Here is a 17886-nt window from a genome sequence, read left to right as displayed (position 1 = left end):
TCTTTTTCTACGTAGCTGACGCTGGTAACTGTGCAGGGGCGGATCTAGCAAAGTTTAGCCAGGGGGGCCGATAGGGCATTAACTGGGAAAAGGGGGCACAAAGACATACTTTTCTTTCTTATTCTCATTTAAAATGTCTAGCTTTTAATAAATAATTATCTGACACACAAAGTTTTAATTTGATGTAAAATGAATAGAAGTCAATTACTGTATATAGTGACTATTAAGTCTAATATATATACCCTAGTAAGCTATAGTACTTTTTCCTTTGGGAAGGTACCATCTGTGCAGTCTGCAATTTTGTTGAAGAAAGATGTTGAATCTATTTAATATTTCTTGAAAAATAATTGATTTCTGTGCATTTTTTTTCACACTGCATCAAATTAAGGTTGATTACGTCGATTAAGCATCATGAGGTGGAGCGTGAGGGGTGGTTCCCTATTTTTTATTTATTTATTTTTGTTGTTGCTGGGAGTTGGAACCCTATTAGTTAGGTTGCTTAATATTTACGCTAACTACTCTTTAAAATACCAGAATAGGGAGGATGGTGTAGGTTTAAGTTTATTAGATTGATCAGTATTGCTGAACTATGAAATATTTTTTTTGTATACAGGTATAACAGAATAGCTTTAGTGTAGTTGTTGTTTTAAACTTGAGTATGAACTTGCAGACTTGCAAAATGCAGCAAGATATTTTAAAAAACAGTTTTGTTGATTAAAAAACACTATATCGGATTCATATCGGTATCGGCAGATATCCAAATTTATGATATCGGTATCGGTATCGGACATAAAAAAGTGGTATCGTGCCATCTCTACTATATACACAGCAAGTGTGTTTTTGTTTATGAGTTGGCACCACAGATTGTACAAGGTTCAGGGATGTTAGCACAGAATTCTGGGCCCTATGTATAAACAGTCTCTATATATGTGACACAATGTAATGTGTGGAAGGAAGAGAGGACTCAAACACAGGACTCGCAGGCTGGTGAAGGATGTGGATGATGTTTGTTGTGAAGCCAGGATGAACAGAACATGAGAAGACGGACTGACTATACCAATTGAATAAATGAATGAATGAGTGAGGGAGTGAGTGAATTAATAAATTAATGGTGGGCTGGCTGACTGGATGGACTGAACTGAAAACACACATGAGGAATGGACGGAATGACAAGACTGGGAACTGAGGGCTTAAATACACAGTGTGGAGTTGTGATATGATGTGATAACATTAGGTGGCTGCATTATAATGTGAATGTATAATATTGTTGTCAGGCCTCTGTGTAACTGTAGGAGAAAAATAGTTTGATAGAAACAGCATTAGAATAGAATAGAATAATCCTTTAATTGTCCCACAAGGGGAAATTTGGTTGTAACAGCAGCCAGAAAGACACATATAGAAACAAACAGGACACAGAACAGAAACATACACTCATCCCTGTTGGACAACATCTCCCACCCCATGCAGGAGACTGTGACAGCACTGAGCAGCTCCTTCAGTGGCAGGCTGCGGCACACACGGTGTGGGACGGAGAGATTTCGCAGGTCTTTCCTCCTCACTGCTGTCAGACTCCACAACAAAGACTTTAACTGATCAAACACACACATCCACACACACTGAGTGCAATACTCTTTTTCTGACATAGTTGTATTTTTACTCAGTTGTATAAAGCATTTGCATTCTATTTCTATCCTATTGTATATTTTATTCTATTTATTGTACTGTATATAGTATTTTATTTTATTCTATAATTAATGGGAGGTGAAGAGGGACAGCAGACATTAGTCAGGTACAGAAGCAGCAGCTCAGTGCTCTGTTATGTTGTTATTTTAAAAAGGTAGATGTGCCCTCTGATCATGGATAATCAGTCTAATGAAAGAAGTTTCATTCTGTCAGGATTTAATGAGATAATGAATTTCACAGTACCCCTCTTCTCAGTTACTTTACTGTATTACTGTGTGATTTTGTTCTTCAATATTTCTCTTGTGCTGCTCATTGTCTTGGATGAAAGCCTCCATGAACCTATGTACATTTTCCTGAGCAGCTTCTGCATTAATGCACTTTATGGAACCACAGGTTTCTACCCAAAATTCCTTTCAGATTTACTGTCATCTTCTCACAGAATCTCCTATGAAGGGTGCCTTTTACAAGGTTTTGTCATGTATTCATTTGCTTGTTGTGATTTGTCTATTTTAACTGTCATGGCCTTTGACAGGTATATGGCTATATGTCGACCTCTGCACTACTACTCTTTCATGACTAAGAGGAGGCTTTCACAGCTGGTGTGTTTCTCCTGGCTGACACCTTTCTGCATTTTTGCCATCAATGTAGTGCTTACAGCAAGACTCAAGTTATGTGGTATAAAGATTCAGAGAGTCGTATGTCTAAACTGGTTAATTGTTAAACTTGCTTGTCCTGAAGCTGACACTTTTTCAAATAACATAAGTGCATATGTGATACTTGTCATTAATGTGTCTCATTGGCTTTTCTTAATTTGGACTTACATATATCTTATTAAAACATGTGTGAGTTCCAGAGAGAACAGAGTAAAGTTTACGCAGACCTGTGTGCCCCATCTGACTTCTGTGATCATAAATTTCACTTTAATAGTTTTTGATTCGATGTACTTGCGCTTTGGCTCCATAGATTTACCCCAAAGCCTCCAAAACTTCATCACTCTTGAACTTGTCATCATCCGTCCAGTTATTAATCCTCTCATGTATGGATTTAATCTCACCAAAATACGAAACAGAATCTTGAGTTTAATTTATTTGAAAGGGAAATGATTTGAATTCAAAAATATTCAAAACAGATGCAGCAATATAAATACAAGTCTTTCTGAAGGCACTTGATTCAGAAACATTTAGTCATGTTTGCCTTGTCTAAGGCAAACATATATTTGGACTAGACTAATTTTACTAATATTCTTTGTTATATTTGTCATAATATGACATATATTTGTCAAATGTGTCATATTTGCTCAATCCAGCACGAACATTAAATGAAAACAACATTTTTTTCATGTTTTTGACTAAGAATTTCATTTTAAAAAGGATTCTGCATGAGTTTTTAAGTACTGTTTTAAAATTCATCTATATACCATTCAGAAATCATCACAAATTGATATTTCATTTCTTTGCCTTGCTGTGTCTTCATGTTCAAGGTATATTAGCTGATATATGTGCAAGTTGATTAAACAGGTTTATTTCAAAGTGTTTTAGGTTTAAAGTAAACAAAATATTGTATGAAATATTCTGTTGTAAAGGGCTGGTTAGTGCAGGCATCCCTGTGTGTTACATCTCAGTTTATCACAAGGATCAGTTAACAATGCTTAATGTTTCTTTTTTTCAATAAACACGTTACATGTATAAATATAAGGATCAGTGTTATTAGGTTGTATTTTTTCAGTAGTATTTATTTATTTATATAGGGTTTTTTATTATTATTATTTTGGAAAAATAGTAATAGTAATTGAACTGTTACCTACTTTTATTTGGCTTTTTTTTTTGTTTTTAAATTTATATGTAAATTTCTCTCTGTACATTAATGACACCATAATTCTGAATTTTTTAAATCTGATCATATATCCCCATTGCTTGGCATACTGTAGTATTTACTACTTTAAAAATTAAAGTTTTGTTTAGCATATCAAGCATAAAATTGTGCTTTTGTTTTTTGAAGTTTTTCAATCCCATAGCATAAAATAAAAAAACAAAAAAACAAAAGTATTTTAACAGTAACTCCCTTCTCTTCTACTCCTTCCTCGCCTTAACTAGGAAGGAGGCTCTCTCAGCTGGTGTGTTTCTCCTGGCTAACACCTTTCTGCCTTTTCTCCATCAATGTCCTGCTGACATCAAGACTCAAGTTGTGTGATATAAACATTCAGAGAGTCTTGTATCTAAACTGGTTAATAATTAAACTTGCTTGTCCTGATGTTGACATCTTTAGAAAAAACATCAGTGCAAATGTAACACTTATTGTTTATCTGTGTCATTGGCTTTTTATAAGTTGGACTTACATATATCTTATTAAAACATGTGTGAGGTCCAGAGAGGACAGGTTAAAGTTTACGCAGACCTGTGTGCCCCACCTGATCTCTTTGATGACTTTCCTGTTTTTTCTTGATCCAGTGTACATGATATCTGGCTCTACACGTTTACCTCAAAGCCTCCAAAACTTCATCACTATTGAATTTCTCATCATCCCTCCAGTTATGAATCCTCTCATATATGGATTTAAACTCACCAAAATACGAAACAGGATATTGGGTTTATTTTATTTTAAAAGAACTTCAAAATTAAGACTTTCTTGTTCACCAAATAAAAATAGAGCAAAATAAAATTTCAAAAATGTACATTATTCTCTTGTACATGACAGCAAATGAAGGCCTCATAACATTAACTATAAATGCACCAAGACAACCAAGTCTCAGTAAAAAGCATTATTGTTTACTTAAATTTGACCTTTAGACTATCAAAGATCTAAAGACAGCTAACACATATTTTACCTTTTGAAAATTTATTATTATTGTTTCTTGTTTTTACATTTTTTCAGATGTAAACTAAAATGCATTTCCACTTCTGGTTTTAGCTTTAATCCAGGTCATCTTATCGTTTGAACTTGAGGTGTCATAATGCCATATCTCTAACACGTTCCATTAAGATGTAAATTGGTCAATTTATTGTCATTTACAGTAAATAGGTTTATGTTTCTCAAATAACAGACTCATATTTATATCCTTTTTTCAAGCATAAAATGTTTGAGTCTCATGAGTGACGTGTTTACTGTGGCTCAAAGTTTAGCCAGTTTTTCGGGTGCCTCTGTAGTCTCGCTCATTGTACACTTATATCACAAGGCTAATTCAGAAAATATAACTGACATGATGATGTCTATATTTAACAGAATATCAGTTTCACAGTTTGCAAATTAATTCAAAGACAGGAGAAGAAAGAAGTGATTGCTTAGTAGGTTATAGATTCATGCTGCTTTAAAACTACCTTCTTTCCACAGAGCTGCTGTTAAAAAATAAAGGCCTGACAGTACTATATACACAGCAAGTGTGTTTTTGTTTATGAGTTGGCACCACACATTGTACAAGGTTCATGTTAGCACAGAATTCTGGGCCCTATGTATAAACAGTCTCTATATATGTGACACAATGTAATGTGTGGAAGGAAGAGAGGACTCAAACACAGGACTCGCAGGCTGGTGAAGGATGTGGATGATGTTTGTTGTGAAGCCAGGATGAACAGAACATGAGAAGACGGACTGACTATACCAATTGAATAAATGAATGAATGAGTGAGGGAGTGAGTGAATTAATAAATTAATGGTTGGCTGGCTGACTGGATGGACTGAACTGAAAACACACATGAGGAATGGACGGAATGACAAGACTGGGAACTGAGGGCTTAGATACACAGTGTGGAGTTGTGATATGATGTGATAACATTAGGTGGCTGCATTATAATGTGAATGTATAATATTGTTGTCAGGCCTCTGTGTAACTGTAGGAGAAAAATAGTTTGATAGAAACAGCATTAGAATAGAATAATCCTTTAATTGTCCCACAAGGGGAAATTTGGTTGTAACAGCAGCCAGAAAGACACATATAGAAACAAACAGGACACAGAACAGAAACATACACTCATCCCTGCTGGACAACATCTCCCACCCCATGCAGGAGACTGTGACAGCACTGAGCAGCTCCTTCAGTGGCAGGCTGCGGCACACACGGTGTGGGACGGAGAGATTTCGCAGGTCTTTCCTCCTCACTGCTGTCAGACTCCACAACAAAGACTTTAACTGATCAAACACACACATCCACACACACTGAGTGCAATACTCTTTTTCTGACAAAGTTGTATTTTTACTCAGTTGTATAAAGCATTTGCATTCTATTTCTATCCTATTGTATATTTTATTCTATTTATTGTACTGTATATAGTATTTTATTTTATTCTATAATTAATGGGAGGTGAAGAGGGACAGCAGACATTAGTCAGGTACAGAAGCAGCAGCTCAGTGCTCTGTTATGTTGTTATTTTAAAAAGGTAGATGTGCCCTCTGATCATGGATAATCAGTCTAATGAAAGAAGTTTCATTCTGTCAGGATTTAATGAGACGATGAATTTCACAGTACCCCTCTTCTCAGTTACTTTACCGTATTACTGTGTGATTTTGTTCTTCAATATTTCTCTTGTGCTGCTCATTGTCTTGGATGAAAGCCTCCATGAACCTATGTACATTTTCCTGAGTAGCCTTTGCATTAATGCCCTTTATGGGACCACAGGTTTCTACCCCAAATTCCTTTCAGATTTACTGTCGTCTTCTCACAGAATCTCCTATGAAGGGTGCCTTTTACAAGCTTTTATCGCGTATTCATTTTCTTTTTGTGATTTGTCTATTTTAACTGTCATGGCCTTTGACAGGTATCTGGCAATATGTCGACCTCTGCACTACTACTCTTTCATGACTAAGAGGAGGCTTTCACAGCTGGTGTGTTTCTCCTGGCTGACACCTTTCTGTCTTTTTTCCATTAATGTCCTGTTTACAGCAAGACTCAAGTTATGTGGTATAAACATTCAGAGAGTCTTATGTCTAACCCGGTTAATTCTTAAACTTGCTTGTCCTGAAGCTGACACTTTTCCAAATAACATCAGTGCATATGTGATAATTGCTATTTGTTATTTTCATTATGTTTTCATAATTTGGACTTACATATATATTATTAAAACATGTGTGAGGTCCAGAGAGGACAGAGTAATGTTTATGCAGACCTGTGTGGCCCATCTGACTTCTGTGATCATAAATGCCATTGTAATGGCTGTTGATGTGATGTACTTGCGCTTTGGCTCCAGAGATTTACCCCAAAGCCTCCAAAACTTCATCACTCTTGAATTTCTCATCATCCCTCCAGTTATGAATCCTCTCGTGTATGGATTTAAACTCAGCAAAATACGAAACAGAATCTTGAGTTTAATTTATTTGAAAGGGAAATGATTTCCATTAAGGTTAGATTTCCTTATTTAAAACAATTCAAAAATATTCAAAACAGATGCAGCAATATAAATACAAGTCTTTCTGAAGGCACTTGATTCAGAAACATTTAGTCATGTTTGCCTTGTCTAAGGCAAACATATATTTGGACTAGACTAATTTTACTAATATTCTTTGTTATATTTATCATAATATGACATAAATTTGTCATGTGTCATATTTGCTCAATCCAGCACGAACATTAAATGAAAACAACATTTTTTTCATGTTTTTGACTAAGAATTTCATTTGAAAATGATTCTGCATGAGTTTTTAAGTACTGTTGTAAAATTCATCTATATACCATTCAGAAATCATCACAAATTGACATTTCATTTCTTTGCCTTGCTGTGTCTTGATGTTCAAGGTATATTAGCTGATATATGTGCAAGTTGATTAAACAGGTTTATTTCAAAGTGTTTTAGGTTTAAAGTAAACAAAATATTGTATGAAATATTCTGTTGTAAAGGGCTGGTTAGTGCAGGAATCCCTGTGTGTTACATCTCAGTTTATCACAAAGGTCAGTTAACAACGCTTAATGTTTCTTTCTTTTTTTTCCTATAAACACGTTCCATATATAAATATAAGGATCAGTGTTATTAGGTTGTATTTTTTCAGTAGTATTTATTTATTTATATATAAAGGTTTTTTTTATTTTATTTTGGAAAAATAGTAATTGAACTGTTACCTACTTTTATTTTGCATTTTTTTTGTTTTTAAATTTATATGTAAATTTCTCTCTGTACATTAATTAATGACACCATAATTCTGTACTTTTTGAAATCTGATCATATATCCCCATTGCTTGACATACTGTAGTATTTACTACTTTAAGAATTAAAGTTTTGTTTAGCATATCAAGCATAAAATTGTGCTGTTGTTGTTTTTTGAAGTTTTTCAATCCCATAGCATAAAAAAAAAACCCAACAAAAAACAATGCAATAATAGTATTTTAACAGTAACTCCCTTCTCTTCTACTCCTTCCTCGCCTTAACTAGGAAGGAGGCTCTCTCAGCTGGTGTGTTTCTCCAGGCTAACACCTTTCTGCTTTTTCTCCATCAATGTCCTGCTAACATCAAGTTGTGTGATATAAACATTCTGTCACGGCTGTCGAGGCGAGCCATGTGGTATTGACGGGAGAAAGGACCCAAATCGCAGGCAGTAGATGATAATGCTGGTGATGTTATATTTACACAGTGGTGAGATGACAAAACAGGCAAGAGGGAAGACAAAACTAAAGACCTAAACTGGGAAAGCTAAATGAGAAACCTGAGAGGGTACCAGAATGGGGTGAGAGGCAGAGAGACACTGACGAGGGACAGGACACCGTGGACCACAGAGTAACGCAGACTGACACGGCGTAACGCAGACGAACCGGCAACAGGCAGGAGAACACACAGGGCTTAAATACACACACCAGTAATCAGGGGATGAGAGACAGAAGGGCAACACAGCTGGGAGAAATCAGAGCTGACGGGACAGAGGAAACGTAAACTGAACACACTCACATCAGACAGAGACCTTCACAATAAGACAGGAAACTCAGACACGGAACCAAACAAGACACAGAACTAAACAGACAGATTCGCAAACAGACGGGGTGACACCATAGACAGACAGACCGAATATAACACATAGAACTCGAACAATAATAATCATCATAATAATAAACTAAAAGCGCTGGGTCACCGACCCAGGACCATGACAGTACCCCCCCTCAAGGGCTGGCACCAGACAGCCCAACACAAGAAAACGAAAGAAAAACACAAAAACCGCGCAAAACAGAAAACAACCCGAACAGGGCGGGCAGCGGGGGTCCAGGAAGGAGGGCTCGAAACAAAACACCGAAGCACAAGAAAGCCCCAAAACAAAAGAGGAGTCCAAAAAAGAACAGTTCAGGGGGCCGGCCGTGCGGACGGCAACGGCGGCGACGTGGAAACAGTTCAGGGGGCCGGCCATGCGGACGGCAGCGGCGGCGATCCGGGGGCCGGCCGTGCGGAAGGCAGCGGTGGCGACTCAGGCGAAAGGGGTCCAGGGGCCGGCCATGCGGAAGGCAGCGGAAGGCAGCGGAAGGCAGCGGAAGGCAGCGGCGGCGATTCAGGCGAAGGGGGTCTGGGGGCCGCCTACGATGGAGATGACGCCCGACCAGTGGCCTGGAAGGCGGCCAATAAACCACAGACCCAGACGAGGCTGGACCAGGCGACGCCGAAGGCGAAGACACGGAGGCTGGGCCAGACGAGGATGAAGCAGCTGAAGCGGAGGCTGGGCCAGACGAAGGCGAAGCGGAGGCTGGGCCAGACGAGGATGAAGCAGCTGAAGCGGAGGATGAAGCCGGAGCTGGCGACGCTGACGATGCTCCTCGGGCCCCCCAGCTGACGAGGCAGGAGGCTGGACGGGCTCCTCGGGCCCTCCAGCTGACGAGGCAGGAGGTTGGATGGGCTCCTCGGGCCCTCCAGCGAGAACAGTCTCAGGACCAGTGGGCACAGGGACCTCTGGCAGGCACAGAACAGAACCAGAAGGTGCACGGGCCCCTGGCAGGCACAGAACAGAACCAGCAGGTGCACGGGCCTCTGGCAGGCACAGAACAGGACCAGCAGGTGCACGGGCCCCTGGCAGGGACAGAACAGAACCAGCAGGCACACGGGCCCCTGGCAGGCACAGAACAGGACCAGCAGGCGCATGGGCCTCTGGCAGGCACATAGCAGGCTGCAGCTGCACAGAGCATTGACTCTGCTCAGGCAGCAACAGCCGGGTGCAGTCCTCAGCTGGCTTCTTAACCTCCAGGGGTCCAGAGTCAGCTGGGGGCTGAAACCCAGCCTCAATGGAGGCCCTGGAGTGCATCTCAGTCTCAGAACTGGCCAGCCTTTGAGGAATGTTGACATTATTAGATTTGTCTCTCTGCTTGGAATGGATGGGCGAAGAACAGTGTTTTTCAGGTTGAATTGACTTGTATTGTTGTACAGGTGGAGAAACTGACACAGGATGCAGGGCTGGTGGCTGCTGAACAGGAGGCTGAACTGAGGGTGACTGACATAATGGTTGTGATGACAATGGTGGTGGAGTGGGAGACTGAATGGATGATAAGGCTGATGATTCTTCTGCCAACTGGGCTACTGACTGGGCTAGGGATTGCAACATAGTTTGCAGTAAGTCTGGCTGTGACTGTAACTGAGCTATGGGTGGTGAGGCTGAATGTGGTGGAGGTGGCGACTGAGCTTCTGGCCGGGCGGCTAACCGAGCTTCTAGTAGATAGTCTTTTTTATTTTCAGATTCCGGATTAAAAGTCCTGGTTAGCATAACACAGGACTCGGAAGAGGCAGAATGAAAGCAGTCCTTTAAATCCTCAGAGCATGTGTTAACGGACCTTGGAGTATCTGACAAAGAATTAACCGTTTCTGAATTAATCTTTTCACATTTGAATAAACCTGAGTTGACTGGCATTGAATTACTAGACTCAGGATCAACTGACAGAGTGGTCATGAATGCAAGCTCAGATGGAACAGAAAAAACACTGACTCACAGAATCTGCCGGTAACTGACGGCCGCGTGGACGTCGCTTCCACCTGGGAGAAGGGGCAAGAGCGGCAGGGGAAGCGGGCGGTGATATGAGCCAGCTCTGAAGTGGCTGCTCCTGCTGTGGGGTGGATAGGCTGGGTGGAATGAGGATGATTCCCAGTGCTTTGTAAAAAGCCTGGGCTGGTGTGAGCTGGCCACTGGGGGGCTGCATGTAAATGAAACAGTCACTCTCACTGACCCCGAGGGCTTGCTTGGCGAGCGAAGGATGACGGCGGCGTGACCGCCGTTTTGCCCGGAAGGAGGGAGAAGCCGACTGAACGGGCGGCATTTTGTCCGGCTGAGAGTCCTCTGGTGGACTGGGGAGAGGATCTTCCAGTAAGCCAGGCAGGTCAGCTGTCGCAGTTGGGGGGTGAAGATGAAGTGTGTTGAGAATGAAGTCCTGTACGAGTGGGTGAAGTGAATCCAGCAGCCAGGGGTGATTGGAAACTAGCCGCTGTAGTCGGGCCTCCAGAGCATGACGAAGTTCCTCCCCCTCATGCTCTAGCCACAGATTAGTCCATCTTGAAACTGAATCGGTTAATTCCTCCCGAACCTCCTTGGAAGGTGCGAATGCCGCTGGGTCCATGTTTGGCCGGTTCGTACTGTCACGGCTGCCGAGGCGAGCCGTGTGGTATTGACGGGAGAAAGGACCCAAATCGCAGGCAGTAGATGATAATGCTGGTGATGTTATATTTACACAGTGGTGAGATGACAAAACAGGCAAGAGGGAAGACAAAACTAAAGACCTAAACTGGGAAAGCTAAATGACAAACCTGAGAGGGTACCAGAATGGGGTGAGAGGCAGAGAGACACTGACGAGGAACAGGACACCATGGACCACAGAGTAACGCAGACTGACACGGCGTAACGCAGACTGACACGGCGTAACGCAGACGAACCAGCAACAGGCAGGAGAACACACAGGGCTTAAATACACACACCAGTAATCAGGGGATGAGAGACAGAAGGGCAACACAGCTGGGAGAAATCAGAGCTGACGGGACAGAGGAAACGTAAACTGAACACACTCACATCAGACAGAGACCTTCACAATAAGACAGGAAACTCAGACACAGGGAACCAAACAAGACACAGAACTAAACAGACAGATTCGCATAAAGACGGGGTGACACCATAGACAGACAGAGACACAGACCGGATATAACACATAGAACTCGAACAATAATCATCATCATAATAAACTGAAAGCGCTGGGTCACCGACCCAGGACCATGACACATTCAGAGAGTCTTGTATCTAAACTGGTTAATAATTAAACTTGCTTGTCCTGATGTTGACACCTTTAGAAAAAACATCAGTGCAAATGTAACACTTATTGTTTATCTGTGTCATTGGCTTTTTATAATTTGGACTTACATATATCTTATTAAAACATGTGTGAGGTCCAGAGAGGACAGGTTAAAGTTTACGCAGACCTGTGTGCCCCACCTGATCTCTTTGATGACTTTCCTGTTTTTTCTTGATCCAGTGTACATGATATCTGGCTCTACACGTTTACCTCAAAGCCTCCAAAACTTCATCACTATTGAATTTCTCATCATCCGTCCAGTTATGAATCCTCTCATATATGGATTTAAACTCACCAAAATACAAAACAGGATATTGGGTTTATTTTATTTTAAAAGAACTTCAAAATTAAGAGTTTCTTGTTCACCAAATAAAAATGGAGCAAAATAAAATTTCAAAAATGTACATTATTCTCTTGTACATGACAGCAAATGAAGGCCTCATAACATTAACTATAAATGCACCAAGACAACCAAGTCTCAGTAAAAAGCATTATTGTTTACTTAAATTTGACCTTTAGACTATCAAAGATCTAAAGACAACTAACACATATTTTACCTTTTAAAAATTTATCATTATTGTTTTTTGTTTTTTACATTTTTTCAGATGTAAACTAAAATGCATTTCCACTTCTGGTTTTAGGTTTAATCCAGGTCATCTTATCGTTTGAACTTAAGGTGTCATAATGCCATATCTCTAACACGTTCCATTAAGATGTAAATTGGTCAATTTATTGTCATTTACAGTAAATAGGTTTTTGTTTCTCAAGTAACAGACTCATATTTATATCCTTTTTTCAAGCATAAAATGTTTGAGTCTCAAGAGTGACGTGTTTACTGTGGCTCAAAGTTTAGCCAGTTTTTCGGGTGCCTCTGTAGTCTCGCTCATTGTACACTTATATCACAAGGCTAATTCAGAAAATATAACTAACATGATGATGTCTATATTTAACAGAATATCAGTTTCACAGTTTGCAAATTAATTCAAAGACAGGGGAAGAAAGAAGTGATTGCTTAGTAGGTTATAGATTCATGCTGCTTTAAAACTACCTTCTTTCCACAGAGCTGCTGTTAAAAAATAAAGGCCTGACAGTACTATATACACAGCAAGTGTGTTTTTGTTTATGAGTTGGCACCACACATTGTACAAGGTTCATGTTAGCACAGAATCCTGGGCCCTATGTATAAACAGTCTCTATATATGTGACACAATGTGATGTGTGGAAGGAAGAGAGGACTCAAACTCAGGACTAGCAGGCTGGTGAAGGATGTGGATGATGTTTGTTGTGAAGCCAGGATGAACAGAACATGAGAAGACGGACTGACTATACCAATTGAATAAATGAATGAATGAGTGAGGGAGTGAGTGAGTGAATTAATAAATTAATGGTTGGCTGGCTGACTGGATGGACTGAACTGAAAACACACATGAGGAATGGACGGAATGACAAGACTGGGAACTGAGGGCTTAGATACACAGTGTGGAGTTGTGATATGATGTGATAACATTAGGTGGCTGCATTATAATGTGAATGTATAATATTGTTGTCAGGCCTCTGTGTAACTGTAGGAGAAAAATAGTTTGATAGAAACAGCATTAGAATAGAATAATCCTTTAATTGTCCCACAAGGGGAAATTTGCTTGTAACAGCAGCCAGAAAGACACATATAGAAACAAACAGGACACAGAACAGAAACATACACTCATCCCTGTTGGACAACATCTCCCACCCCATGCAGGAGACTGTGACAGCACTGAGCAGCTCCTTCAGTGGCAGGCTGCGGCACACACGGTGTGGGACGGAGAGATTTCGCAGGTCTTTCCTCCTCACTGCTGTCAGACTCCACAACAAAGACTTTAACTGATCAAACACACACATCCACACACTCTGAGTGCAATACTCTTTTTCTGACAAAGTTGTATTTTTACTCAGTTGTATAAAGCATTTGCATTCTATTTCTATCCTATTGTATATTTTATTCTATTTATTGTACTGTATATAGTATTTTATTTTATTCTATAATTAATGGGAGGTGAAGAGGGACAGCAGACATTAGTCAGGTACAGACGCAGCAGCTCAGTGCTCTGTTATGTTGTTATTTTAAAAAGGTAGATGTGCCCTCTGATCATGGATAATCAGTCTAATGAAAGAAGTTTTATTCTGTCAGGATTTAATGAGATAATGAATTTCACAGTACCCCTCTTCTCAGTTACTTTACTGTATTACTGTGTGATTTTGTTCTTCAATATTTCTCTTGTGCTGCTCATTGTCTTGGATGAAAGCCTCCATGAACCTATGTACATTTTCCTGAGTAGCCTTTGCATTAATGCCCTTTATGGAACCACAGGTTTCTACCCCAAATTCCTTTCAGATTTACTGTCGTCTTCTCACAGAATCTCCTATGAAGGGTGCCTTTTACAAGCTTTTATCATGTATTCATTTGCTTGCTGTGATTTGTCTATTTTAGCTGTCATGGCCTTTGACAGGTATCTGGCAATATGTCGACCTCTGCACTACCACTCTTTCATGACTAAGAGGAGGCTTTCACAGTTGGTGTGTTTCTCCTGGCTGACACCTTTCTGTGTTTTTGCCATCAATGTAGTGCTTACAGCAAGACTCAAGTTATGTGGTATAAAGATTCAGAGAGCCTTATGTCTAAACTGGTTAATTGTTCAACTTGCTTGTCCTGAAGCTGACACTTTTTCAAATAACATCAGTGCATATGTGATACTTGTCATTAATGTGTCTCATTGGCTTTTCATAATTTGGACTTACATATATCTTATTAAAACATGTGTGAGGTCCAGAGAGGACAGAGTAAAGTTTATGCAGACCTGTGTGCCCCATCTGACTTCTGTGATCATAAATTTCACTGTAATGGTTTTTGATTCGATGTACTTGCGCTTTGGCTCCAGAGATTTACCCCAAAGCCTCCAAAACTTCATCACTCTTGAATTTCTCATCATCCCTCCAGTTATGAATCCTCTCATGTATGGATTTAAACTCACCAAAATACGACACAGAATCTTGAGTTTAATTTATTTGAAAGGGAAATGATTTCCATTAAGGTTAGATTTCCTTATTTAAAATAATTCAAAAATATTTAAAACTTGTCTAAGGCAAACATATATTTGGACTAGACTAATTTTACTAATATTCTTTGTTATATTTGTCATAATAGGACACATATTTGTCATATATGTCATATTTGCTCAATCCAGCACGAACATTAAATGAAAACAACATTTTTTTTCATGTTTTTGACTAAGAATTTCATTTTAAAAGGGATTCTGCATGAGTTTTTAAGTACTGTTGTAAAATTCATCTATATACCATTCAGAAATCATCACAAATTGACATTTCATCTCCTTGCCTTGCTGTGTCTTCATGTTCAAGGTATATTAGCTGATATATGTGCAAGTTGATTAAACAGGTTTATTTCAAAGTGTTTTAGGTTTAAAGTAAACAAAATATTGTATGAAATATTCTGTTGTAAAGGGCTGGTTAGTGCAGGCATCCCTGTGTGTTACATCTCAGTTTATCACAAAGGTCAGTTAACAATGCTTAATGTTTTTTTTTTCCTATAAACACGTTACATGTATAAATATAAGGATCAGTGTTATTAGGCTGTATTTTTTCAGTAGTATTTATTTATTTATATATATAGTTTTTTTTTTATTATTATTATGGAAAAATAGTAATAGTAATTGAACTGTTACCTACTTTTATTTGGCATTTTTTTTTGTTTTTAAATTTATATGTAAATTTCTCTCTGTACATTAATTAATGACACCATAATTCTGTACTTTTTGAAATCTGATCATATATCCCCATTGCTTGACATACTTTAGTACTTACTACTTTAAAAATTAAAGTTTTGTTTAGCATATCAAGCATAAAATTGTGCTGTTGTTGTTTGAAGTTTTTCAATCCCATTGCATAAAATTAAAAAATTAAAAAAAACAACAAAAAACAATGCAATAATAGTATTTTAACAGTAACTCCCTTCTCTTCTACTCCTTCCTCGCCTTAACTAGGAAGGAGGCTCTCTCAGCTGGTGTGTTTCTCCAGGCTAACACCTTTCTGCCTTTTCTCCATCAATGTCCTGCTAACATCAAGACTCAAGTTGTGTGATATAAACATTCTGTCACGGCTGCCGAGGCGAGCCATGTGGTATTGACGGGAGAAAGGACCCAAATCGCAGGCAGTAGATGATAATGCTGGTGATGTTATATTTACACAGTGGTGAGATGACAAAACAGGCAAGAGGGAAGACAAAACTAAAGACCTAAACTGGGAAAGCTAAATGACAAACCTGAGAGGGTACCAGAATGGGGTGAGAGGCAGAGAGACACGGACGAGGGACAGGACACCGTGGACCACAGAGTAACGCAGACTGACACGCCGTAACACAGACGAACCGGCATCAGGCAGGAGAACACACAGGGCTTAAATACACACACCAGTAATCAGGGGATGAGAGACAGAAGGGCAACACAGCTGGGAGAAATCAGAGCTGACGGGACAGGGGAAACGTAAACTGAACACACTCACATCAGACAGAGACCTTCACAATAAGACAGGAAACTCAGACACAGAGAACCAAACACGACACAGAACTAAACAGACAGATTCGCAAACAGTGGGGGGGGGGGCACCATAGACAGACAGAGACAGACCGAATATAACACATAGAACTCGAACAATAATAATCATCATCATAATAAACTAAAAGCGCTGGGTCACCGACCCAGGACCATGACAGTACCCCCCCCCCCCCCCCCCCCTCAAGGGCTGGCACCAGACAGCCCAACACAAGAAAATGAAAGAAAAACACAAAAACCGCCCAAAACAGAAAACAACCCGACCAGGGCGGGCAGCGGGGGTCCATGAAGGAGGGCTCGAAACAAAACACCGAAGCACAAGAAAGTCCCAAAACAAAACAGGAGTCCAAAAAAGAACAGTTCAGGGGGCCGGCCGTGCGGAAGGCAGCGGCGGCGACTCAGGCGAAAGGGGTCCGGAGGCCGGCCGTGCGGAATGCAGCGGCGGCGATTCAGGCGAAGGGGGTCTGGGGGCCGCCCACGACGGAGATGACGCCTGACCAGTGGCCTGGAAGGCGGCCAATAAACCACAGACCCAGACGAGGCTGGACCAGGCGACGCCGAAGGCGAAGACACGGAGGCTGGGCCAGACGAGGATGAAGCAGCTGAAGCGGAGGCTGGGCCAGACGAAGGCGAAGCAGCTGAAGCGGAGGCTGGGCCAGACGAAGGCGAAGCAGCTGAAGCGGAGGCTGGGCCAGACGAAGGCGAAGCAGCTGAAGCGGAGGCTGGGCCAGCCGAAGGCGAAGCAGCTGAAGCGGGGGCCGGGCCAGACGATGGCGAAGCGGGAGAAGCTGAGGCGGAGGCCGGACCGAGCGAAGCGGGCGAAGCTGAGGCGGAGGCCGGACCGGGCGAAGCTGAGGCCGGACCAGGCGAAGCTGAGGCCGGACCAGGCGAAGCTGAGGCCGGAGCTGGACCAGGCGAAGCTGAGGCCGGAGCTGGACCAGGCGAAGCTGAGGCCGGAGCTGGACCAGGCGAGGATGAAGCCGGAGCTGGACCAGGCGAGGATGCAGCCGGAGCTGGCGACGCTGACGATGCTGATGAGGAGGCTGCTGCAGGCGATGCTGATGCTGATGAGGAGGCTGATGCTGATGAGGAGGCTGCTGCAGGCGGCGCTGAAGCTGATGAGGAGGCTGCTGGTGGAGCAGGCGGCGGCAAGGATGAAACTGCTGCTGCAAGCGTGGATGAGGCTGCTGGTGGAGCAGCTGGTGGCTGGACGGGCTCCTCGGGCCCCCCAGCTGACGAGGCAGGAGGCTGGACGGGCTCCTCGGGCCCTCCAGCAAGAACAGTCTCAGGACCAGTGGGCTCTGGCAGGCATAGAACAGAACCAGCAGGCGCACGGGCCTCTGGCAGGGACAGAACAGAACCAGCAGGCACACGGGCCTC

At 41.4% G+C, this 17886-nt stretch overlaps 2 protein-coding genes across 2 annotated transcripts; both read left to right on the top strand.

The window, feature by feature from the left end:
* Positions 1 to 1910: 1910 nt before the first annotated feature.
* On the top strand, positions 1911 to 7002 carry LOC308409912 (olfactory receptor 10Z1-like; the record flags this gene model as incomplete). The annotated part of the gene is made up of 2 exons (XM_080902909.1): positions 1911 to 2215; positions 6432 to 7002. The coding sequence occupies 2 exons, from the start codon at positions 1911 to 1913 to the stop codon at positions 7000 to 7002; spliced, it is 876 nt and encodes a 291-aa protein (XP_080759035.1).
* A 7012-nt stretch (positions 7003 to 14014) lies between these two features.
* On the top strand, positions 14015 to 14959 carry LOC308409385 (olfactory receptor 6F1-like; the record flags this gene model as incomplete). The annotated part of the gene is made up of 1 exon (XM_080902087.1): positions 14015 to 14959. One exon carries the CDS (start codon positions 14015 to 14017, stop codon positions 14957 to 14959), a length of 945 nt encoding a protein of 314 aa, XP_080758213.1.
* Positions 14960 to 17886: the final 2927 nt, after the last annotated feature.

This window comes from Rhamphochromis sp. 'chilingali', assembly GCF_963969265.1.
Source record: "Rhamphochromis sp. 'chilingali' genome assembly, chromosome: 14".
NCBI classification, from domain to species: domain Eukaryota; kingdom Metazoa; phylum Chordata; class Actinopteri; order Cichliformes; family Cichlidae; genus Rhamphochromis; species Rhamphochromis sp. 'chilingali'.
Note: the sequence above shows the minus strand (reverse complement) of the source record. Positions and strands in the feature narration are given on the sequence as shown.